Source organism: Benincasa hispida, chromosome 1 (assembly GCF_027475165.1).
Source record: "Benincasa hispida cultivar pf3 chromosome 1, pf3_genome.v1.1, whole genome shotgun sequence".
NCBI lineage: Eukaryota > Viridiplantae > Streptophyta > Magnoliopsida > Cucurbitales > Cucurbitaceae > Benincasa > Benincasa hispida.
In genome coordinates, this window is record NC_143478.1 from 72,694,156 (window position 1) to 72,720,698 (window position 26,543).

The 26,543-nt window shown below is 33.9% G+C and overlaps 2 protein-coding genes across 2 annotated transcripts; both read left to right on the forward strand.

Annotated features, from left to right (window-relative positions):
* Window positions 1-16,697: 16,697 nt before the first annotated feature.
* On the forward strand, window positions 16,698-20,885 carry LOC120078268 (telomere repeat-binding factor 4-like). Its single transcript, XM_039032827.2, has 6 exons — window positions 16,698-17,012; window positions 17,909-18,108; window positions 18,705-18,789; window positions 19,087-19,170; window positions 20,383-20,668; window positions 20,754-20,885. Exons 1-6 carry the CDS (start codon window positions 16,863-16,865, stop codon window positions 20,783-20,785), a joined length of 837 nt encoding a protein of 278 aa, XP_038888755.1. The 5' UTR covers window positions 16,698-16,862; the 3' UTR covers window positions 20,786-20,885.
* Window positions 20,886-22,151: 1,266 nt separating this feature from the next.
* Window positions 22,152-26,329, forward strand: LOC120077515 (eukaryotic initiation factor 4A-8). The gene is made up of 5 exons (XM_039031776.2): window positions 22,152-22,371; window positions 23,697-23,766; window positions 23,914-24,020; window positions 24,188-24,618; window positions 25,372-26,329. The coding sequence occupies exons 2-5, from the start codon at window positions 23,699-23,701 to the stop codon at window positions 26,005-26,007; spliced, it is 1,242 nt and encodes a 413-aa protein (XP_038887704.1). The 5' UTR covers window positions 22,152-22,371; window positions 23,697-23,698; the 3' UTR covers window positions 26,008-26,329.
* Window positions 26,330-26,543: the final 214 nt, after the last annotated feature.

A 26,543-nucleotide genomic window follows, 5' to 3' on the forward strand; every position in this document is an offset into this window, starting at 1 on the left:
CAATTTCTATCACTATAGACACTGATCGACTTCTATCGGTCTCTATAAAAAAATTATGATTTTGTTATTTTGTGTAAATAATTTCCCTTGTTTTTCTTTTTTTGAAAATCCCTTTTGAATTCTGATATTTGAATTTAACTATTCCATACTCATAAATAAATAGATTATATATAATAAACCATAAAGAATTGATGCATTAATACTATTAAATTAATTAATAAATCATATATGTAGTTAATTAATTGTCATTATCATTAATATTTTATGAAATTATTTTTCAATAATTATGATTAGTTTATCTTTGATTAATTATAATTCATTAATTTGTTATCTTAAAATTTTATATTTGTTTTTTTCAAACTACTTTTATTGTTTTATTAATTAATACATCGCAATTACATAAATTCATCAAATTGACAAATTATGTAATCAAGTAACTTGAATTATAAATTACTCATTTTATAAATACTTGTAATTAATAATTTAATTGATATTATTAGTTGGTTGTTAAATAATTAATTTTGCTCAAAACGTTGAATTAAATTTATTGTTTATCAATTAATCTATTAAAATTTTAGGGAGGTGATTTTATAAATTAAATACAAAAATAATTTATTATCATAAAATTCTGATAACATTCTTATATACAACCAAACACAGTCATCTTAATTTTCAACAATCTTATTCCCCAACTTTTTATTCTTAGACATCCTTAATTTCTGAACATCTTTAAAACTTCAAATCAAATGACTCCTTAGAACCTGTTTGGTTGGCGATTCGGACCTTATTTTGGGTTTTCAAATTCACATAGTTCAATAAATATGTGTTTGGAAGACAACTTGAATTATATTTCTAAAAGTTGTTTTTGAATTATGTTATCTAAATAGAGCAAATTTTGAAAACAAATTTTTTAGAACAAAATATACTTTTAGTTGTTAAAGTTTGAACGGAGTGTCTATTTGATTTTTTAGATTTGAAATGAAAGTTTTGGTCTCCAATATTTGGTTAATGGTTTTAAATGGTTCTTGAAATGTTAATTTGACCCTACATGATGATGCGGATGTTAAGTTGTTGACTCTACGTGGATGATTGAGTAAATATATTACTTTAATGATAATCTTCATTTTTCTTTTTCTTTTTTTTTTTTCATTTTATTCTTGTACCGTCTGTATTTTCTAAAAATCTAGAAGAATAACCCTAAATGTCTATCGTCTGTATTTCTTCTAAATGGAACAAACGTTTAGAAGAAATTGAAAATAAAGATAGAGAACGAGTAAGTAGAGAATAAACTAGCTCACCAGCAAAATTATTATTAAATTAAGATATTTACCCACTCATCCATACACAATTTAACAGCTACGTCACTTTTTGTCGGTCAAACTAATGGTCCAATGACTATTTAGAACCATTAACCAAATCTCGGAGACTAAAATGTTCATTTTCAAATCTCGAAAATAAAAAAGACACTTAGTTCAAATCTTAGGGATTAAAAATGCATTTTGCCCAAATTTATTTGTTTTCCTTGTATTCTTATTTTGAATTTTAAATTTTAAAATGTATAACATGTTAAATAAATATAAAAATATTTAGAAATATAGTATCTCATATTATAAGTTTAGTTTATTTTTTTTCAAAAAAATATATATTATAAATTATATAATATTACAAAATAATAATTATAAAAAAAAATTTCAACATAAAACATGTTTATACAAAAATAATAATTATTTATTGTCAACTAATATTTAGTGGTAAGCACAACTAGCTTAGTGATTTATAAACATAGTATCAAGCACATTTTTAAAAATTGTTTTAATTAGAATCTAGTTTTTGAATATGCTACCAAATACATATTTGAAAATATGAAATATTATTTTATTTTAATTCATTGTTTTCAAGTTTATATTTTCAAGTTCTTTACCAGATATCCTTTAAATTTGTATAAGTCAATCAATTTAGATAATTCATTATAATTTACCTTTGAAAATCATCAACGCATTAATTCTTAAACACTTGTAAGCTTGTTCAAATATCGATTTTTCAAAATAGATTGTTAGAGTAAATGAATGGACGATTCTCAAAGAAAATTCTAACTAAGAGTCTAAATTGATTCATTTATGAAAATCAATGTTTAATTTATACAACTATAAGTTTCACAAGGTGTTTCTGAACATAATTAAAGACGTAAATTGATACACTTACAAAAGTGTAAGATTTAAATGGATACAATTTTAGTTTGTAGATTAAATTAATACAAACCTGAAATTTAAGGATATAAATTGATAATTTTTTTATAATATTTTTAGGAGCAATGGCTCTTTTTAACCTTTTTTTTGACTGATGTAAGTCGAATCATTCACCTCAAACAACTTTATGCCAAAAATTACTTTTTTAAAAAAAACTTTAAACTAAAATATCAATTTTAGTTTATAAATTGATATTTTATATATATATTTTTTTAGGATTGATAGCCTTGTTAACCTTTTTTTCTTTTTTTACTGATGGCAAGTCGAATCTTTCACCTTAGAACAATTTTGTGCCAAAAAACACCTTTTTTTTTTCTTTACTTTATTTAAAATAACTATCTATTTAATATTTTTTTTAGGAAAAAAAAATCATAATATTTTTCCTTTTTAGCTCTAAATATAAATAAGAAAATCCAGTGTTTATAATCAAATCTTATGGAAAAAAAAAAAAGGTTGAAGCTTATGCTATTCAAGATCACGACGATATCTATAAATCAATAACGTAATATTGCAAATAAGTAACAATCAAATTATTATTATAAAAAAAACAACGTAATATTGCAAATATGTAACAATCAATTTATTATTATAAAGATTCTACAAAATATATATTACTATAAAGGACAAAGAAAAAAAGTTGAAGCTTATGCTATTTAAGTTCACAGCGATAATCTATGAATCGATAAAGTAAAATTGCAAATAAGTAACAATCAAATTATTATTCTAGGGATTCTACAAAATATATAATATAATTTTAAAGGAGGAATCACAAAGGAGACGTTTGACAACAAGAATTTGGTTGAGTTCGTAATAATTATCTGTAAAGTTAAATTATTTTTGGAATTAAAAGGTATATAATATAGCATAGCGTTGAGTTGAGTTATAGGTCTATATTTGGAGTGCTAAATGGAGTTATATTATGAAGATATATGGTGCAATCTTTTGTAACTTAAGGATTCTATTTTCTTTTACATGTTTTCGTTGCTTAAAATTTTCTTTTAATTATTTCATTACACACATGTTTTTCTCAATTTTCAACACTCAATTGAGATGATAATTTAAAAAAACTTCACATATATTTTGCAATTGAGGCTTGATGGGCTTAATGCGATGGTCTTTCATAAATATTAGGAAGCGATGTGAGTTGATGTTGGAAATTTATGCGATATGTAAATAAATTTGGAATAAACTAAATTATATCGTAAACTTCCACTTCACAAACCAATTAAGTAGTCAATCATAAAATAGCAAATAAAGACGACAAGGATAAAAGAGAATGACACTGAAAAATATACTAATCCCTTCCCAAACTCGGGACTACATCCAATAGATCTTCTATAACTCCAAGTTCTACTACAATGGAGATTGCAAAGAACCCTCAAACTCATGCTACAAATCTCTCCCCAGATAATCCTATACAAACTATTTGAATCTAGTACACAACTTAGTATTGAAATAAACAAACAAAGAGAAATCCGTAGTTCTGAAATTTCGATGTAGATATCGACATCGATATTTTAATTCTTGCCCGCTGCAACGAAACTTATCATCTTGGACAATTCTAAGATTTACTCCCATTACAAATGTTATCTCTGATATTCTTAGCAAACTCCAAAGATCAACATAAAAACTATAAAATCAACAAAGTAACAAAATAAGAAACCATAAAAAAATAGCTGTAGTTCATCTATGCTTGCCTCGACGTATGAGCAAGCTACGTGGAACTGTCCCCCAGACATAAAGAATAGTTACGTACTCCTACTTCAGTTAAGTGGTACCAACTGACATCTTTTCCAATCCTAAATATCTGTTCTTGAAGAAGATATATTCTAAAAGTGGCTTGACTCTTTCCTTAAAGTTTCCTGCCAAGCTGGAGACTTTGTCTTCGACCTCAGTAACTGCTTTGGCCTTTCAACCTGATGTCCTTATTCGCTTTGGCGACTTCATCAATTCATTTGAATGTTTGACAACTAGGGTTCGTGAGAGCCATCAACTTCCTTTCTCGGACTTCCCAACTATTTCTAAATCTATGGATCTTGATTTGACTGATTGAAATTGGCTATCTTTACTGCTAGCTCAACTGCACCTTTCTTTAACTGGTATCCACTATCTCGCTGATCTTTTGGCAACATGAAATTGACATTTGAACAATGTAGAATATTTTGGCCAACTGCCACTACATGGGATCCTAACGTGAGCTCGCACTAGTGACTGCCAAACTCACAATTGTAACCCTCACCATTTAACTTGCCAATAGATATGAGATTTATCTTCATTCTAGCCACAAACTTGACATTTTGTAGCACTAACTTTTCTCCATGCTTCATCTTCATATTAACATCTCCAATTCTAATTATTTTGGAAACTTTACCATTACTCATTCTCACTAAATCATGGTGCCCTGATGTTAAATTCCTATTTGAAGTTATGCGTATAGAAGCTACACTGTCAAACGTTCATTTTGATGAGTGGCCACCATTTTCTGTATTACTCTTAATAGACACATACACCATCAATTTCGACTATATTTGCCTACTTCTTTCTTTTTAATATCCTCTTCTAATTTCCTGCACTAGTTTTTAAAGTTGCCCTTTTCGTGATTGTAAAGCACTCTATCTCATTTTTCCTATTCTTTCACTTTTTATACTACTACTCGACCCATCATTTTCAGAATTTATCTTGTCTTCACCTCTATTTACAACTAAAGTTGAACCTACAATAGATTCTTTACTATTGTCCTTCCTACGAATTTCTTTAGCTATAACTAAATCACAAACGGCTAAAAACTTCAATGTGTAATACCCAATAGAATTAGGCATTGCTATTTTCATCAATAAATTCTATCTTGACATATTTCAATTGAATAATTAAAGTGGTAACCTCGTTGATATAGGAATTAACATAAAGATCCTCAATCATTTGCATGTTGAAATTTTCTTAAGGAGATAAACTTTACTATTAGCATATGGTTTCTCATACCTATTGGTAAGTGCTTCCATCAAATCGACTGCATTAGTCTCAGTGGCTACAAGATTGGCAACATTCATCGGCAAACACATTTTGATGACTGTGACTGCTTCTTCATCCAGCTTCTCCCAAATCTTATGACATCCTTATCAATCTCTTCTTCAATGCTTTATACATTTTCTTGTAAGTCGAGAAATTTTTAACCTGCATTTTCCAATATGAAAATTTGTCCCACTAAATTTTATGATTCCTTCGAAACTTCTTGGCTCTAGATCTACGACTCTTGAACCAAAAGCTCTGATACCACTTGTTGGGAACTTATGAAAGATATAAATAAATACGAAATAAACTAAATTATATCTTAAACTCCCACTTCACAGGGTAGAGCCAAATAAGTAATCGATCATAAAATAGCAAATAAAGAGGATAAGGATAAAAAAGAATGGCACTGATACTGGTTCATGCCAAACTTGGGGTTACGTCTATGTTAGGGTTGATGCTCTAAATCTCGTGAGTTTTGTAGTTTGTAAATTATTCGTATATAAATTATTTATTTAATAAAATATAGTGTTGTTCTATTTGACATTTAGTTTGTATTAACCCAAATCCAATAAACTAAGATCATAGGTTATTTAATATAGCTTAAACATGTATGTGGTGACATACAAGTAGATCATGTTTAAGTAATAATCTAAATAGTCTGTAGTAGATGGATAAGGTTGAATACCTTATTCTGATGATACTATGGATATGACCCACTTTGTAATTGTTACAACTGTTGTAAAGTGTTACAAATGATTTGATCCTGATCATTCATATGGAGACATGTGAGCGAGGTATCCTATACAAAGAGTTTGTAGAAGATCTGACCATGAACTAATTAGTCTCTCTTTATAACACTGTTACTTGAAGAGACTTACATTTCACTAGGATTATCATAGGTAATTAACCCTAATTATGAGTGAGTTGTGAACTTTTGCCTGTGAATGCGGTCTTTTGATTTGTATGAGTGAGAGTGGCCAGTTTCGCCAACTCAATATGCCTACCATTTTGGGGATTCATTCGAGTGAAGAGCTGGAAACACAGCTACACAATATGGAATTCACTCATTCCCGTTGTTAGAGTAAGTAGATGAATTACTTCCTTAAGGGCTGATTTTAGATCTTAAACAATGAGGCGCCTCACTCTCTTACTAGTCATAAAGGGGTATAGTTTATAGTTAGACTATAACTAATTGTTCATTAGAAGGATTAGTGGTGCTTAAGAAGTTAGATGTGTAACTACGGGAGTAAAACGGTAATTTTGACCCATTTGTGAATGGTCAACTTACTGCTGATTGGTTATATCCAATGGACAAAGAAATATATTTACAGTGTGAAGAGTACAACTCTCAGTCTTTAATAGATTGACCGATAGTTAATGAATGTTGATTAATTTAATTAAAGAGTTTATAATTAATCCCGTATCATTGGAGCTTCTAATCTGTAAGTTCATAAGGTATCTTGCTAGCTTAATAAGGGTTAAATGATAACCAATTAATTTTGAATTAAATTTGGTTCATTCAAATTAATTACAGAGAATTAATTGTATGAGATGGAATTAATATAAATATGAATACATTATAATATTAAGTTTAATGAGAGAGATAAACACTTGAATATGATTCAAATATTAATTATATAAATGAGATTCATATAAAAACTATTAATTAAAATTAATATGAATATGATTCATGTTAAAACTATATATTATATGGAAAAATTTAAAGTTAGATTTGAAAGAACTTGTGAGGGCCCTGAGCGAAAATGTGGATCGTCCTCATTTTTAATATTTCATAGAATGCAAACTTACATAATGTAAAATTATGCAAAAACTAAATTTACAGCATGCCTTAATAAATGAAAAGAAGAGAAATAGGGTTAGAGAGAACTTATACTTGAAGAACTCACAATCTTCACGAAAATTCCATTCTCCGGATTATCGTGAACAAAACACGATCAATCCCAAAATGGCCTCCACACTGAAAATTACTTATGTATTCTCTGGGAAGATAATCCAAGGAGCTATGGGCTCTTTAGAAAATTGGAAGAGAATGAGATTGAGAAGAGGGGGAGAATTTTATTTTATTTTTTTTCAGATAACTTTTTCTCTGTTTTCTGTAAACTGTCAGAAGAAGCATAAAGAGTCTCACATTTACAACCACTTTGATTTTGAGATAAATAGAGAATTAAGGGAAGGGAAGTTACTGCCCTCCCTTTAAAATTCAAAAGTAAAAAAAAATTAATTAATAATAAATTAATTAATTTTAATTATATATATATATATATATTATATATAATAATAATAATTAATTTATTATATATATGTGTGTGTAACTATATATTATATCATATATAACATATAACTTATGGTTTAATATTGTATCATATACAATATAACCTATAGTTTTAATTCTCTCATCAATGACATTTAATATAAATCTCATTTATACTAAATTTAATTATATGAATCCAATTCACATAATTATATTTGAATCATATTCAAATATTTTTTCTCTTTCAAATAAACTTTATATTATAATGTATCAAATATATTATATTAATTATATCATATGTAATTAAATTAAATATAATTAATTCCCTTATTTAATTTTAACAATTCTCATTAAATCGCTGTTGAGTTATAGAGGGGACCTCATGGACCTATGGATTGAAGCTCCAATGGTACTTGAATAAGTAATTAAACTCCTTTAATTAAATTATTTAACATCCATTAATTGGTGGGCACTCCACTAAAGATCGACAACTGCATTTTTTGCACTACAGATATATTTCTGTGTTCATTGGATATAACTAGTCAACAGCGTGATTGAAGGAACTCTTATCAAAGAGTACCTCTGAGTGGAAGCAAGATCATTCCAAACTCATTGTGATAGAATTACCGCATTCACAATCAAACACACAAGTTATTCATTAACAACAAATTACAGGCATGTTTTGAAACTTTAAATTACAAAGAGAACGAAATACATACCAGTTTAAGAACTCTTCTTCACAGAAAACCCGTTCTCGTCCAGGAAGCCAATCTCGCTCTCGCTGAGATTGTCCAAGCAATCGTCCACCAAATCGTTATTGTCTACCCACGAACAGACTCCTCACGAACACGGTAGCAAGGAAGACACCACCACTTGAAACCCTCAGTGTAACGACCCGACCCCCTAGGAATTAAGTTAGGCCATTACTAAAATACATGCATGCATGGCACTTAAAGCGACACTCCTTTATGTTGAAATACATGTTAAATAGATAAGGAAGTTCAAAGGCCCTTTATTAAATGCAAACGTCAAAAACAAAATTAGGATACCCATAAATCATAAAGGTTAATAAATAAATATGAAAAAACAATTCTTACTAACAAGTTCGAACATCAAAACTAACATTAAGGAAAATATGAAAAGAACTTTAAATCTCTTTATGCAAAAGCGTAAAAACTAGTCCCAGTGGCTTGATCACAGATTCCGCTTGTCCATCGCAGGTGCATCTCTACCCTTACATGAAACAACAACACGAGAAAGAATAAGTATAAAATACTCAGTAAGTAACCCCACTACTGGGTCGGCCTGGGCATCTATGTTCTCTAGATACCCACCTATGGCATATATACACATGAAGCAAGAAGGAGACTGAGTCTTATCCTACTGTAGTTAAACATGCCCCTACCTCTGGTGAATCCCGAAAGAGACACAAACTGGTGAATCCCGAAGGAAACACAAAATCTAAAGAGGCATCTAACTAATCAGTAAAGACAATCACATGATCTCAACATCCAAAATCACCACTGTACGAATCTATGACATACATATAATCCTCGATACCATGGCTTTACCACATACACATATACCTCAACAGCATATTCTACAACATTCAAGTATACATTAATATCATAGTTCTACAACATACATGTATGCCTCAACATCAATAGCTCAGATACAATCATATGGAAACACATACCATCTCATACTAACATTCAAGTATCTATGTGTATATTTAAACAATTCAGATCTCGTGCCAGAACATACTTTGGTTCAGATCATACTATCATCGTCATGCTAACATTCGCCATAACACACACTCATCACACTGGCATACAACTAAAGCCTGGCCCGTGGGCAGTTCCAGTAGTAAGATTACTTACCTTAATCGAAATTCCACAGATAAAATCAGACAACCAAACGATGACCGCGGTTTGAAGTAACAACCTTAACATACGAATACAACCATTAAATTTTAGTCCAACAATAATTGCAAAATCTCAGATTCAAAACCACAATACTCAAAGCTTAACCAAAGAACTTGATCAATAACCACTCCCAAGATTTCGACTCCAAAAATCTTCTGCTAACAGATTTTAACTCCTAATGGACGATGACTTGGAACCTTAAAGATACAAGGGTTAAGTCAAACTTAATTCAATAACCAAAGCGTTCCCATAAACCAACAATAAGGATCAAAACTCTTACCAATACTCTTGCCGAACGATCTTGAATCTGCTGGACAGTCGCTGCTTTGATTTCCCAAGTTCAAATATGAAATTAAATAAGGTGACTAATTTAATCCTTAATCCAACTTAGTGTGGGCATCCAAAGTCTTTCAAAAACCCAACCACAAAAAATAGATATTACCCAAAAGCTAAAAGCCAAGCTCCTGGAAGACGGCGCGGCGGGCGGTGGAGAAACCGGTTGGGCGAGCGGCGGCGAGTTCGGATCTGGGCAGTGAAGGGAGGCGACGCGTCGTTTGGAATGGCAGTGAGGGGAGGGGGCATGACGTTCGGAATGGGCAGTGAGGGGAGGCGGCTCGTGAAGGCAAGAAGAAAGTTTTTTGGGGAAGAGGGGAAACCGTGCGTGAGGGAGATGAGGGGGGTTTCTTTTTATTTAAAAAAGTGATAATAATAATAATAAAAGGAAAATATTATAATTATAAATAAATCATTTCCTTATTCCACTTTATACTATTTAATTCCTTTTCTTTTCCAAAGAAAATTAATTCATGCCATTAATTTTCAAATTGAATAATTTTGAATAACTTTCACGGCAACACTTAAATTCTCGCACTTATACTTCAAATCCAAAATTCCAAACATGTTCTTCAACTAAGGACAATTACTGAATTTTCAACTAATAAAGTTACTAAAAATTACATTATTATTAAATAAAAATGTGCGGGATGTTACACTCGGTATTCTCAGAGTGAGAATCCAGGAGGTGTGGCTCTGTTGAATTTGGTAGAGGGAAGAAGGAAGAGACGATAGTTTACCACGACCAAGCAAGTGGAAGATATCGAGTGTCTATCGTATAGATGACGATTGATCGTTTAGGTAAAGGTACACAATCGTGTAGTAAAAGGAGCGAGATCATATAGACGATCGTTTAGTAAAACGCTCAGGTGCACGATCGTTTAGAAAGAACTAGACAATCGTTTAGATAATCCTATGCGATCGTTTAGTAAACTGTATACGTGTATACGATCATTTAGAAACTTTGAGTTATCGTGTAAGCTCTTGATTTGCTATGCGATAGGTAGTATGCACAACTCGATGAGCGAATGTCTGATTTTTTGCAAAATGAAAACAATTTTTATTTTATTCTTCAGTTACGAAAATTGAATGCAACCTCCCACTAACTCATTCGGTTACAGGGAAAAAACATACACAGTTATCCCATAATTGTTAAATTAAAAAAATAAATATAATCTTATTATATTTATAACTTGTAGTTTAATATCACATCATATGCAATACATTAACCATAGCCCTTTTCTCCTCCACTAGATATAAATCATATTTATGTCATTTCCCTCCAATTAATGTATCTCATACATCATGTCAACCATATCATATATAATTGACCCGTTCAATCACATCATATATAATCGAACTCCCTCTTGTCAATTTGAACATTTCAAACTGACCCAAAAACTAATTTTCAACTTGAATCTATTGAGCTACCAAAGGGATCTTATGAACCAATGGCACGAAGCTCCAACGATACGTGAATAGCTGACTAAACTTTTTAGCCACGAGATCCACCATTCGTTAACTGCCAGGTATTCCACTAAAGATTGACAGTTGTACTCTTCTCACCACAAATATATTTTCGTGTCCATTGGATATAACCAATCAACAGTACGATAACCCTTCACAGATGCTTGTAAGTACAGTTGGGTCAATTTACCGTTTTGCCCATGTAGTTACATCTAACTTTTTAAGTACCACTGATCCCTCTAATGAACAATACAACATAGTTCTACTATGTGTGGACACCTCTCGGGCCATGAGAAGGTGTGTGGCGCCATATCGTTCAAGCCCTGAAATCAGCCCTTAAGGGAGCAATCTATCTACATACCCCTTCTTCGAGAAAGAGTGAATCCCATCTTGTGTAGCTGAATTCTCAGCTCCCAAATCGGACGAATCTTCAAAGTGGTAGGTTTGAGTCGGTGAACTAGCCATTCGCACCCATGCAAATCAAAAAACCGCCCTCAAAGGCAAAAATTCTCAACTCACTTAGGATTGAAGTCATGTTACCTATGGTCATCCTCGTGAAGTGAAGTCTCTGTCATGAACGACGTTATATAACGAGACTATAACACTTCGTGGTCCGGTCTTATACAAACTATGCTTTAGACTATGAGGGCGAGTCTCTAAACTATGCTTTAGAAGAAGAAAAATTTCTAAGTGTTGGAAACATAGTAAGTTAAGAGCCCAAATTTTGGCTAAGTGTCCAGGCTATGCTATGAGGTTGAGAAGCTGAATCCATAGCATAAGGGAAAAGAAGGGACTTGGACACATTAAACATCTTTAAGGGAGTTTTGGACAACCTCGGATGGCTAATGCAAAAAGGAAGCTATGCTATGAGGGGAGATGAGTGAACTATGCTATGATTAGGGCATTGGTACCCTCATGAGCGCATAGGACATCTCATGAACACATGAGAGGAGTTAATGAACGCATAAGGGCCTTTAGAAAGGAAGAATTGACTAAGTGTTGAAGGCTTTGAAGCACCACAAGTGAAGAAACCCTAAAAAGGGAGGGTTAGACACATAAATGAGCCAATTGGACTTCATGGGTGCATACCATAAAGAGAGGTAGGGCATGAAGAGCATATGGCTAAGTCCATGGGTGTAGAAGATAGACTATGCATGGAAAGAGGAAGCAAAGACCAAAGGAAGAAGAAAGAAGAGGATTGATGCATGGATTGAGGCATGGGCGCATATTGGCCATTGGATGGTGCAAGAATGTGGTCTGGGGCTCAAAATGAAGCTTTGAGGTGAGCTTAGGGTTGATTTTAGGAGCCAAACCACCAAATTAAGAGAGCATGTCTTGAAAAACTTCATCATGGGCACATAGAAGGCAACGATGAGTGCATAGGGTAGGTTGTTAAAGCAACCATGCGCCCAACATAGGTTAAATGCACCAATGGGTGTTGTCTTGGAGGACAAAGATGAGTTGACAACAAAATGGAGTGCGTGGCTCAACCAAATGAAGGATGGGACAACCTAGAAGGAGGTGGACACATATCAAGGCATGCAAAAGAGGTTCATACATTGGACAATGCATGAAGAAGACACCTCAAATTTATACAAGTATGAGGTGTCATGGACCCTTGCGCTGGACATTGCATGGTACTGACACTTAGGATTTTCATGCACTCAATGTGGCATGCGTTGATGGCTTGTATTCAACGACTAAGCTGCTTCCTAAGGCTTGTAAATACCCCACAAGACTTCATTTCAGCTCACAACACAATCTTCCTTCAAAGAACATTCAAAATAAGTGATTAAGGGCAAGATTTCGGGTTTTGGGGGAAGGCCTCGCATTAACCACAAGGGGGTTCCATTGATCAAGGAGGGCACAAATTAATCAGCATAGTCCATGCATTAATCAGGTGTTCCAAGAGTCCAGAAGGTGCAACCCTGCATCCAATAAGCTCTCTGGCCGTTGAGATCATTCAGTGTTGCTGCATCAATTTCAAACAAGAAGTTCTCTCAAACTACTCATGCAAATCAGGTGATTCTTGAACCAAAATCTCATAAATTGAGTTTAATTTATGTATGAGGGTTTCTGTGAGGAATAAGATAAGGGTTGTCAAAATTGAAGGAAACTGAGAAGTGTTCATAGAAGTTGTGACGGTCGAGCAAGGTGGAGTAATCTTGAGCTATTGAGCTCTTGAGTTGGAATCTGAAGCTCAAATTTTAAGGTAAGTAAGTTAAGACATTTCTAAACAAGTTTATAGGAGAATGTGTCTCAAAATAAGGTCTTAAATAATGAGTAATTGGAGCTTCAATATGAATCTAGAAATTAGGGTTCGAAAAGGGAGCCAGGAGAAACCACGAAACTTACGAGGAGAGAAGGGTTTCGACAAATAAACTGTGAGTGGTATTCTTTTAAGGTCTTAAACATATCTTTTAGATTATATATTTATGTCATGAATGAGTAGCCAGAATGAGAATGAGAATATGTGGATGAGATGGTCAGGGATTCATTGAACCTAGTTCCTGAGCTCGGGGCAAAATCTCACAGGATGGTTAGGGGGCCATAAGGACTAGTTCCTGACCTTATGGGAGGAACCTCATATGGGATGGTCAGAGGGTCAACAGGCCTAGATTCTGAGCCTATGAGAGGAAAATCTATGTGCATATAGAAGATAGAGCGAATATGATGAGTGCTAGCTTTAACTATCTACCGTGTGTGTAGGTATGGTAGAAAACAGACTTGTTCAAGGGTTGGGGTTTAAGTATTAACCTCGTAATATGATATGCTTTTATTTTTTTGAGTTAAAAAAGATTCGTTGAGCTGTCGCCACTCACTGAACTTTCCAACTCGTGCTTTTCTTTTATGTTTTCCTTGCAGGTAGCAGAAGAGTCCAGGTTGCTGCGAGAAGTCGAGGTCTGCCACAGGCTAGAATGTGATTAATTTAGTTGTAGCTGAAGTAGGGCTAATGTTGTAAAAACTTGTCGACCTTGTATAAACTGATTTTCAAATGAATTACGCTTTCAATTATTTTCTCAAATACCGTTGCGAGTTTATTGTTTTAAGCAAGCTAGAAGAGTTGGACAGTAGATATCACACAAGGGTGGTATCTATTGTCCTCACACCCCCTTTTAGGTTCAAGAGGTGAGCTCGGAAGGAGGTGTGATAGTTCAAGCCCCAAAATCAGCCCTTAAGGGAGTAATTTATCTACTTACCCTGACATCGATGAATGAGTGAATTTCGTCTTGTGTAATTGTGTTCCCAACTCCCCAATCAAACGAATCTCCAAAATGGTAGGCTTATTGAGACGATAATCTGGCCACTTTTACTCATACAAAATCAAATAACCGCCTTTATAGACAAGAGTTCACAATTCACTTAGGATTCAGGTCATTCACTTATGGTCATCCTAATGAAATGTAAGTCTTTATTATGAATGGTGTTATATAATGAGACTAGTCATTTTATGGTCCGGTCTTATACAAACTCTTTTGCATAGAACACCCTTATTTACATGCCTTCATATGAATGATCAAGATCAGATCATTTGTAGCACTTTACAACAATTGTAACACCTACAAAACATATCATATTTGTAGTGTCACCAAGATAAGGTATCCAATCTTATTCGTCTACTACAGACTATTTAGGTTATCACTTAAACACGATCCATCTGTATGTCTCACATACATGTTTAAGCTACAAATGATAACCTTTGATGTATAGTTTGGTTTGTGGGTTTAATACTACTAAATATCAAATAAAACATCTCATATTTGATTCAATACATTATTTGTATGATACAATTACAAACTACAAAACCCTACGAGATTATATTATATCATATATAATATAAAGTACATGTTATATTATATGAGATATAATATAATGTTTTAATTTAATATATGATTTTAATATAATTAAAGGTAAAATAACTCTTAGGTGATGAACGGAGTTAAGAAAATAACTCCCCTTATCTTTCTCATATATGGGAATTAGAGGAACTTTTGAAAGATGCGTGAAACACAATGAAGATTTTATCTCTGCAAATTTCTTCCTCCCTCTCCCAAAAACTCTCTAAAGAATTCCTCCCAATTCCTCCACCAAAATTAAATGGAGAGCCCACAACTCCATCTTGATTCTCACCCTAAAAACAGTAAGGAAGACTTAAGTGGTGGTGTCCAAGAGTTTTTGTGTTCTTGCTATGTTTGTGGAAGAAGGTCTCGTGATGTAGAGGATGGGTCTGTGATCATTATGAGAGGAGCACATGAAGAATGATTTCTTCAAGGGTAAGCATTTACTCTTCTCTTTCCTCTCTGTACGTTTAGAAAGCATGATTAAAATTATGTTTATCGTTCTGTGTTTTTGTAGGATCGATATGGCAACCCTATAGAAAGCGAATAGGGTTTAATCAAACTAATTGATTTTTTTTACTAATGTGAATCCAATTATTCAAATTAACAAACTTTTTGCTAACAAGTAATTTATACAAATAATTTCACTTTGAATTAAACAAAAAATTAACCATTATACTTCAAAGCACAATTTTTAAATCTAATAAAAGGATTGGTAAAGGATATATAAATTTAAGAATTATCAATAAAATAGACATATATGAGCAATTAAATTTAAGAACAAAAATTGCAAATAATTTCAACCAATAAAATTTAAGAACAAATTAATTGCAAAATTAAATAGTTAAGAGATAGAGAAATTGACATCGAGAAATAAATCTTACTTGACTATCAATGAAATAAACCTTACTTGCCTAGTCTTAGATCCTTGTCCAGCTACGTCGTCGGTCTACCAAATATGCATGCACCACTGTCTAGATTTGCCCACTGCAACATCTTTGTTCATCATCTGCAGCCTCCATCACGCTAACCATCGTGTCACCAACGTTAGTATTTTGTCATCCATCATGCCACCATTGATTCCTCTCTTGCCAACGTAATCGACTATTCATCGCGCCACCATCGTTCACCCGAATCGACCATTGCATCGTCTAGCCACCTACAAGTCATGTCAATGGGAAGAAGAAAAAGAGATAGGAGGAAGAAAGGAGAAAGGAGAACAATGACGGAAAAAAGAAAAAGAGAGAGGAGGAAGAAATAAGAAAGAAGAAGAAAAAAATGTGGTCCAACAAAGTTTTTTTTTTTTTTTTTAATAAAAAGTAATATCAACAAGCACATGGATACGAAAGCATAGGCTATAAGGAAAGATACACAAAAACCTAGGTTTATTATTGTAAATAGTCCACAATATTAGTAATAATAGGGAGATCAATAGATTTATTTATATATTTATTATTATTATTATTATTATTTTGGAAAAGTGAAATGTTCATGTCATTAACCTAATTTAAGTTTATTTTTAAAGGGTAGAAATTCCTAAAAAAAATTAATGGCCCATTATGGAGTTTGAATTTTGGGCCGGCCCATTGCGACAAAATTCAAAGAACATGACGAAAAGAAACGAACGAAAAAATTGACCAGAGACAAAAAGAGGCCGAAGAACAGCCTACTCCTCTTCTTCTTCTCGTTGTTGTTGGAAGTAATAACCCCAACGAAGGCGAACTTTTCTTCACGAAGTGATCTTCAGATAAGCCAAAAACGGCGAATCAGAATGGGAAACCAGAAGCAAAAGTGGACGTCAGAGGAGGAAGACGCACTTTTGGCGGGCGTCAATAAGCACGGTCCTGGAAAGTGGAAGAACATTCTCAAAGATCCTGATTTCGCTCCGTCTCTCACTCATCGCTCTAACATTGACCTCAAGGTCCCCATTCAACCATCTGTTCCTTTCAATTCCCTTATGCGTGTTTTTTCGCATTTGGTTTACCTGTTTGAATTGATATTTAGGGTTTTAAGTAGAAACTCGAGGTGGGACTGACTGAAATCTTGTGGGATTTTTGTTCAAGTTTAGCTTTGGTTTGTTTAGAATCTAATGGTATTTGCCTGGTTTAGTTGCAATTCCACTCGCTTAGTTGAGTGGTTTAACATGGAAGAATTTGGGTTTATTCTTACATTTTTCAAATAAATATAAATCTTTTCCCAATGCTCTCCAACAGTTTTCTACGTTGATTTTTGGACTGAACTCTACTTTATGGTTTGCCCTTAGTTTTGCTTTTGATCAACTGAATTATGTAAGAAGATCTTTTTCAGAACGTGGAACTTAAGGTGGTATTTAAACATAAATATCATTAATATGATGGCGCGTTTTTTTAGCTTGCTTCAATGGATGCCATGTACTTGGTTGATTGACAATTTTTTTGCGGTTTTGGGGCGATAATGAGTTCATAGGATAGGGTTTTCTTGTGAGGGGAGATTCGTGGCAATGGTCATTGATTACCCAAAGGCTTAAAGCTATGTCTGGATAACGCTATTCTAGTGGACCCCAAGTAACTGTGGCCTTGGATTGGATGAACTGTATAAGATCGTCTTCGAGTCTGTTACTAGATGCATCTTTGAGATTACTAATATTCCAGTATTACTTAAAACAATGATGATATGGTTTTTGTTCACCTCAAATTTAAGGTTTAAATAAGTAAATCCCTTGATTAAAAATCTTATGTCTTTCATGTAACTTTAAAACATTGTGTACTCGAAACAGCATGGCTATCTAACTAATAATTTTTGCAACTATTTATTCTATCGTGTTGCTTATGAACCCAGGATAAATGGCGTAATTTGAGTGTCAGTACTGCTTCACAAGGCTCAAAAGAGAAGTCTAGGGCGGCTCCTAAAGCAAAAGCTATTGTTGCTGCTATTTCTAACAACCAAAACTCTGCTCCTGCTAAGGTTAATGCATCTGCTGATACTGCAGGGGATGATACACCAAACAACAGCACACAAGATGGGAAAAATGTCCCAAGGTCTGTCTCTCTAACCATTTAGTTATTTTAGATTTTTAGCACAGAAATCATCTGTTTATTATTGTTATTATTATTTTCTTGGACCTCATGGGGGAGGGGGGAGAGTGTTTATAAACCTAGCCTCCCCCCCTCTCCACTCACGACCACCTACCCCACCCCAATCCACAAGTGAAGGAAAGATAAAAGAGTAGTTTTTAAAGAGGTTCAATGGTTTATGGAAATTGAATATCTGATGAAATATTTTTAGATAGAAATGGAATAGGAACCGAAATCATATTTTAATCTTATAGTATTTTATTCGTCAACAAAAGATTGTAGTACATTTTCTTTGCTCTATCATAAATTATGATTGGGTCTGCGGAATGTTGTTTTTCTTTACTATTGACAATTATAGTTGAGTTTTATGACTTCTTTTACACATGAGAAAATTCACCTCTTCTGTAGACTGTAAATGAAAGAAACAAATTTTATTTGATCTACCTCAAGCAAAATTTTGCTCACTAGAAAATCACAGTAGGGTGGCGATTGACCTTTTCATAGTCATTTATTATTTTGTTGAGGTCTCATCATTGGTCTTATAACGATCTCTTGACCAGGTATTATTCAATGATTTTTGAAGCCCTCTCAACCATAAAAGATTCTAATGGATGTGACATAGGTACAATTGTTAACTTTATTGAGGTAAGATGGCAGTTGCTTTTCTTCTCCTCTTCCTTTCATTTTTATTAAAGGAGCAATGGTAGTACTCTTTTATGTGACAATGATCTGCATGGAGATCATGATTATAATTTTACTCAGGCCAGACACTCAGTTTTTCGAGAAGGTTATTCCAACATACCATTTACACACTTGCAATATATATTTGTGAAATATGGGGATGCTTCATGCTTTTTTAGCTTCTTTGAACTATTTTTGTTATTCATTAACATCATTGTTCGTATTACATGATATTTCAACTGTTGATTTCACGTGATGCAGCAAAGGCATGAGGTGCCACAAAATTTTAGAAGGCAATTGAGCTCAAAGTTGAGGAGGCTTGTTTCACAAGGGAAGCTTGAAAAGGTGAATGTTCTCTTCATTTTTTTATTGAATCAGTTTTGAAGGCTATTTGTTGGTGCTGTGATATTTTATATGCTTTACCAATTTATGTAGTTTGACTCTTATATATGCTTACATCTATATCCCCTTCCCCCCTGCTAAAAGAAAACTTTGTATTTTTATGGGAAAAATTAAGATGTTACATGGGACATTTGAGGAAAAGTTACACTTTTGGTCCTTGGGGCTTGGGACTTAGGTTAGATAGCATTTTGGTTCATGCTGTCAATTTTCTATTACTGTAGTCTATAGTGAATGAAAGCTGATGCGGCACTTTTTTTCATAAAAATTAAAACAATGTTTTTGTCTTCTCTCTTCTCTTTCTCCCTCTTCCCATCCTTGCATCAATGGCCATTGCCACTGATCCTGCCCCCGCCGTTGTACATTGCCCTTTTTTTGTTATCTTTTCCTCTTCCTTTCATCTTCTTCTCTTTCCACTTCCTCTTCTTTCTCTTTCCCCTCATCCATGGCTATTGCCACAGCCCCCACCGTTGCATATTGCCCCTTTTTTCCCCTATCTTTTCCTTTTCTTCCTTCCTCTTCTTTCTTCTTCTTCTTCTCTTTCCCCTTCTTTATCATTCTTCCTCCTTCCACGCGCAATTAAGAAAAAAAAAATCCCCATGTCAGATGAAACAGAGGAGTTTTAAGCATCTCCATCGTTTCTCTTTCGAGAATGTCTTATTTATTATTTATTATTTATTTTAAAACAATAATAATAAATGGGAGGAGAGAAGGAAAGGGAAAGAGAAAGAAGAAGAAAGTAAGAAGAGGAAAGGAGAAAAAGAAAAGACAAAAAGAAAGAGGTGAGCACGGCAGCGGCAATGGCCTTGGATGGGGGGAGGGAGAAAGAAGAGGGAGAAAAAAGAAAACATATTAAAATTTTTATTTTGGAAATATAATTTTTTTTAATTAAAATAAGTGCCACATCGCATTTGTTACTATAGTTATGTTTAAATTACATTATGCTTCCATTTTTCAACCAATCACGAGAAGTTTTTCAACCTTTTTCAATGTTAACGATCGATATTAACAACTTGGGGATTAGTTGGTCTATATATTATTAATAAATAGGAGTTCGGTGATGACATGGGGTTGTGGTTGTGAACAGTTTTGTAGGAGTTAAAATATTTGTTTGAAATCTTTATGAATCGGGTTTCTTTGTTCTCTGCCACACTACAGGTTCAGAATTGCTACAAGGTAAAAAAAGACAATTCGTTGGCAGTTAAAACTCCTACTCCCAAACAAAAAGATGTCAGGCAACGGATAGCGCAATATACTATGGGAGGGGTGATGCCATCGGGGGAGACGGTGGAAGATGCAGCGAAAGCGGCTGCCTACAAAGTTGCTGATGCAGAGAACAAATCTTTCTTAGCTGCTGAAGCTGTCAAGGAGGCAGAGAGAATCGCAAAGATGGCAGAAGATACAGATTCGATGCTACAGATTATAAAAGAGATGTATGAAAAATGTAAGTGAAGTGTCTATTCCTCATGAAGTACAGGCGCTTTGGAACTTCTAAAACAACCTCTCTTTTTCTGTGTGTAATGTCACAGGTTCCCGTGGTGAAATTATTCTCTTGGCTTAGATCACTTGTAAGTTTAATGGCCAATCCTTTGTTGTTTTTAGTATCCGCAGTGTAAATTCTTCAATCCAGTGGAATTTTCAGCCTTCTCTGTGCCTCCAAATTCCACGTTGCTTCGTTTTTTCTTCTTTTTCGGGATGCATCGAATTAATTATAGTTTGGTATACAAATATTTAACTAGATGTTCTTAAAATGAACTTGTTTTTCCTTTGAAATTTGGTTGGACAGTTTTAACAAGAGGTTACTCAGTTTTGGTTTGGTAGTTTCTTTCCAAAGGATATTAAGGTCATAATTGGTTCATTTTTCCAAAAATAGTGTTTTTTTTAATATATAAAAAAAACAATGGCGTTGGAAACAACCATTATTCGCTGCATCTAAAATCAAAGTAAGAAATTTGGTGTAATGTTGGATATTTTTGGCTAATTTGAATAACTTGTCCTTGAATTTTGCATGATTTGTCAACTTTTAATATGCCTATCGTTTTCAACTGCTTAGGTGAAGTTTGAAGACCTTTTAATTTTGAGTTAATAAGGGTATTGTAAGTGGTAGAGTGGTCTTGTGACCACGATCTATTGAGATTTAGTCTTTCGTCGCTTTGATTTGTAATTTTGAGTTAATAATAAGAAATTATAGGTTCGATTAAATTCGTGAAATTCAAGAACTTCAAGAACTTCAATCTATCATATCAAGGATTTTGTTAAATATTATAGTAGGAAAAGGTTTAAGAAGAAGAATAGACCCTATACTAATAGATAATCAATGACTAAATGAAAATTCCAAGGAAGCTATCTTCATGGAAGCTATTTTCTTGTCATATGTTAATTTGACTCACTATGAAAGACTATTTGAAGATACTTTTAGTAAAACCAAAAAAAGAAAAAAAAAGAAGAGAGAAAAAGAAAGATTTCACCACCACAATTGTTGATAAGTAAATAATTTATCTACGTGGTTAGAACTAAATGTATATATTACATATTGACAAGTATCACATGAAAATTCAATTTATAGTTTTTTTTTTAAAGTATTAGGAGGGATTTGATTTACAGATCTCATGATTTTTAATACTTATATACTAATTGAGTTATGCTCGGTTTGATATAATTTATAAATATTATAAATATAAATTATGAATTAGGTGTTTAAAACAAAAGTAAGATTCAAAAAACATGATGTATATTCCACTTCCACAGGTATAATCATCCGAAATGACATACTTATAAACTATAATGTTAGCCAAGAAAAGGAAAAAAACGTAGAGAAAGGGAGGAAAAAAAGAAAAACATGCACACGTTCACTCACACGCAAGTCACGTGACTAATGATTACGAAGTCCATATTTCTAAGGGCATAAAGTAATAAAAAATAAAAGTAAGGGTAAAGATGTAATTTGATACCGCAGATTTGGAGCAGAAGCCGAAAGGCCAGAGGGCCGCCTTAGAAAACCTAACGCCCTCGCATTATAACTTCAGTCCTTAAGCATTAGCCTCCTTTTCAACTCCACGGCGCAGATCCGAGGAGTTTGTGAATCTCTCGCTATCTTCCAACGCTTTCTAATCTTCTTCCAATCCTTCGTTTCTCACTGATCTACAGGTTTCTTTCTACTTCCTTTCTTATATCTATTGTTCATATCGATTTGTTTGATTCACCGTGAATGCTCTGTTTTTACTTTTCTTAATCTTCCCGGTGACATCTTGGTTGGATTTAGTCAGTTTTTACCTTGTTGTAATCTCTGAAATCGATTCATGTTGGATCTGGTATCGATTTCTACGTTTTTCGTCGAGTTTTTTCGTTTTCTTTTTTGGTTTGAGCGTCGATCGTCTGTGTGTGTTTTTTGTTGAGAAATCTGCTGCTTGTGAGCTATGAATAGGCTTTAAATAATGATTATTGCGTTTTTTAAGTGTATGTTAAGATTAGTTGATGTTTTGGACATGCGCTGTGCGATTATGTGGTATGGAGTGTAGAAATTTGATTAACTTGGCTAATCTTTTCTTCTAATGCCTCTGGGGAGGTGGATGATGCGGATTTAGCAGTATCGGAGGAGATTTTCTTCTCTGAGGTGCTTCTGTTATAATAATTTGTTTGATTCTCTTATGACACACTTGCGCTGCTCTGTATATTGTTTTGATGTTTCATCAGGATAATCTCTTCTTCTTTATCATCTGATTCTATATCAAGCAGATACTTTCCTTGCTTTCTGTACGTTTCATCATTTATTCGTGAAGTTTTGGGGAGCGGTAAAGTGGCTTCTGATGCGGGAAGATTGTACTGATACATCAGTTAGCCATTCTCGTTTTTCATTAACGTCTCCCGAAAAATAAAGACAGAATTTTAATGCTTGCGCTCTTCTTTGTCTGGTGTGCAAGTTTGGCTTTTCTGTTACATTTTCTCTTCCACCTTTTACCCTCCGTTTTGGGTCAAGAGACTTGAAGTTAAGTTCTTCATATTGTTTGGAACCAGAAGGTTTTGTAATGAATGTACATTAAGCTTTGTGTTTTGCTGGAAAAGAAATTTACTAATAGAGGCTTTTTATATTAATTTATTAATAGAAAATTAAAATATGACGAATTAGCCTCCGAATTCTACGAAATTCTGCAAACCAATCTCCTTCTCATATGATAACTAACAGAATTCATTTGTAATCTACGATGAATTTGGAGACCAGGAAAAACCTAACAGATCATTAGGGTTTGATGTCGCCACGGCATCAAATATGTTTACACTTCATTTTTATTTTCTTTCCATGTGGCATATGTTTAAAATTTTCTACAATCTTCTTTTCCTCTATTCTTGTCTAGATTTGGTAGTGCTGAAATTAAAGGTCGTGTGAGCTTGTGCGTGTTTATTGGTAATAGATGTCTTTATAACATTTTTTTAACCTGAACTACCCCCATGTTTTATATGTTGTCTGCATACAGATATGGCTGGTTTGGCTCCGGAAGGTTCTCAATTTGATGCACGTCAATATGACACGAAAATGAATGAGTTGTAAGTTTTCTGTTTTAACTTTTCTGGACATCCTAGACCATTTTTGTATGTGATATTATTATGCTTCATTGCATTTTATCTTCATTACTTTCTTGTAACCTTCTAATTCTAGATTCCTTCTTATATATTATCTCTTGGTCAATTTAGACTTTCAGCTGATGGACAGGATTTCTTCACCTCATATGATGAAGTTTACGATAGTTTTGATTCTATGGGCCTGCAAGAAAATCTTCTCAGAGGCATCTATGCCTATGGTTGGTATATAGCACTATTTATTTTCTCCTCGAGTTGTTTATTGTTTTCTTTTTAATATTTAATAATTAAGCAAACTATACGGTTATTTAAGTGGTAGTAGTTTATTTTTTTGTCGCTCTGGCTTGTTTGCAATTTGCTGTATTGTAATTTCAATATCGTTTTAAAGGTTTTGAGAAGCCATCTGCAATTCAGCAAAGGGGAATTGTTCCTTTTTGCAAAGGGCTTGATGTGATCCAACAAGCCCAGTCTGGAACTGGGAAGACTGCAACTTTTTGCTCTGGCATTTTGCAACAACTTGATTACGGTGTTGTGCAATGCCAGGCTTTGGTCCTGGCACCCACTAGGGAACTTGCACAACAGATTGAGAAGGTTATGCGAGCCCTTGGTGATTATCTTGGTGTGAAGGTTCATGCTTGTGTTGGTGGGACAAGTGTACGTGAAGATCAACGCATTCTCCAAGCTGGTGTTCATGTGGTTGTTGGTACACCTGGTCGTGTGTTTGATATGTTACGTAGACAGTCACTTCGTCCCGACTACATTCGGATGTTTGTGTTGGATGAGGCTGATGAAATGCTTTCTCGTGGATTTAAGGATCAGGTTTGTAGTTTTACTCTTTTACTATCATGACTATTGTCCTGCATGCGTGGAAACTTTGTTTTAGTTTATTACACTGATTTTAATATTTTCCTCTCTCTCTCTCTCTACCCACTCTTTAAGATGGCAATGTGTTGTTGCCTGGACTGTGTTATCAATTTAGTTTAGCTTATATTGTCTCCACCATGACAAAGAGCATTCTGAAGATTGAGTCTATTCTATACTTGGTTGGGGTTGTGATGTAAGTTGTAAGATAAGTACAACAGAAGAGATTGATCATTGGCTGGCTTTAAAATTTTTATGGTATGGTGCTTTTTTTGTTTTCCTTTATTAAAATTTTCACTTTCTTATTTTTCATTAAGAATCTATTAAGTGGTTATGGATTGTTATTCTGACAGTTTGTTTGATCAGTTGTCAACGAGACATGTTATGTACTGTTTGAATTCTCTACTTTTATCTGCGTAATTAGTTCTTGAAGATGTAGAAAATGATGTAGGATGCTTCCACCAATGTTCTTTCTTCAATCTTTTTCTGAGAACTATTGGTGATGAAGTTTGTAGCCGTTTGTTTATTTTGCTCTTGTGCTGTGCTTTGATTTATATATTTTAATTTTATACTTCACCATTCTTCAATTTACAGAATCTGTATACGTAAATGACGGATTTGTACATTGCTGATTGCCTTGGAACTGATCACATCTTTGAGTTGTGTGGTTTCAATCTTCTAACTGCCCTTACATGTTTATCCCCATTGCAGATTTATGACATTTTCCAGCTGCTGCCATCCAAGATTCAGGTCGGGGTCTTCTCTGCTACAATGCCTCCTGAAGCCCTTGAGATCACCAGGAAGTTCATGAACAAGCCTGTTAGAATTCTTGTAAAGCGTGACGAGCTCACTTTGGAAGGTATCAAGCAGTTCTATGTCAATGTTGACAAGGAAGACTGGAAGCTTGAGACTCTTTGTGATCTTTACGAGACTTTGGCCATCACCCAGAGTGTTATCTTTGTCAATACTCGACGTAAAGTTGATTGGCTCACTGATAAGATGCGAAGCCGTGACCACACCGTATCTGCTACTCATGGTGACATGGACCAGAACACCCGAGACATTATTATGCGTGAGTTCCGATCGGGTTCTTCTAGGGTTCTGATCACCACTGATCTATTGGCCCGTGGTATCGATGTCCAGCAGGTTTCTCTCGTTATTAACTATGATCTGCCGACACAACCGGAGAATTACCTTCATCGTATTGGAAGAAGTGGACGTTTTGGAAGGAAAGGTGTTGCGATCAACTTTGTAACGACGGAGGATGAAAGAATGCTATTCGACATTCAGAAGTTCTACAATGTGGTAATTGAAGAGCTGCCCGCTAATGTTGCTGATCTCCTGTGAGAAGGGAAGGGAAGGGAAGGGGAAATATTGTGGTAGAGATTGAGGCGTGGTTTTCTCGTTGAAGTACTCAAGCTTTTTTCAACCTCTTTTATCTTTTTGCTCTCTACTTTTTTAGTGTCTTAAATTAAAATATTCTTGAACCTATCTGACCTTGGAAAATGGTGTGCTCTACACCACTGCAATATAAAAGATTGTCAAATTGCCTTTCTGGTAAATTATGGGCCTTTTTGTTTCTGTTGGGGTTTTGTATTGTATTTGAGGTTTTTTTCTGTTGCCTTTTTTTCCAAGTTATAAAAAAAAACTCGGTTGGTTGTCTTTGCAATTCTAGGTCTTTGTTGGCTACTTTCTTCTTTCTTTCATTTTTGGACAATTTTTTTGTCTCAGCAAGCTGTCATTGCCTTTTTTAATTGACTATTGATCTTCGAGACTTGTGTGGAAGTTTTCTGGGATTTTGTTAACGTTAGCACTTGCACTGGGTCAATCTTACATTACTTTCACCCGAATTTACACAAAAATGTGCCTAAGTTCCATGCATT

Excerpts from the sequence above, each read along its gene's own strand:
- LOC120078268 (XM_039032827.2), top strand. The coding sequence starts at position 16,863 with ATGGGAAACCAGAAGCAAAAGTGGACGTCAGAGGAGGAAGACGCACTT. Across the intron at positions 19,171-20,382 it reads CACAAGGGAAGCTTGAAAAG|GTTCAGAATTGCTACAAGGT; the intron begins GTGAATGTTCTC and ends GCCACACTACAG. Across the intron at positions 20,669-20,753 it reads AAAAGAGATGTATGAAAAAT|GTTCCCGTGGTGAAATTATT; the intron begins GTAAGTGAAGTG and ends GTAATGTCACAG.
- LOC120077515 (XM_039031776.2), top strand. The coding sequence starts at position 23,699 with ATGGCTGGTTTGGCTCCGGAAGGTTCTCAATTTGATGCACGTCAATAT. Across the intron at positions 24,021-24,187 it reads CAGAGGCATCTATGCCTATG|GTTTTGAGAAGCCATCTGCA; the intron begins GTTGGTATATAG and ends ATCGTTTTAAAG. Across the intron at positions 24,619-25,371 it reads CTCGTGGATTTAAGGATCAG|ATTTATGACATTTTCCAGCT; the intron begins GTTTGTAGTTTT and ends TCCCCATTGCAG.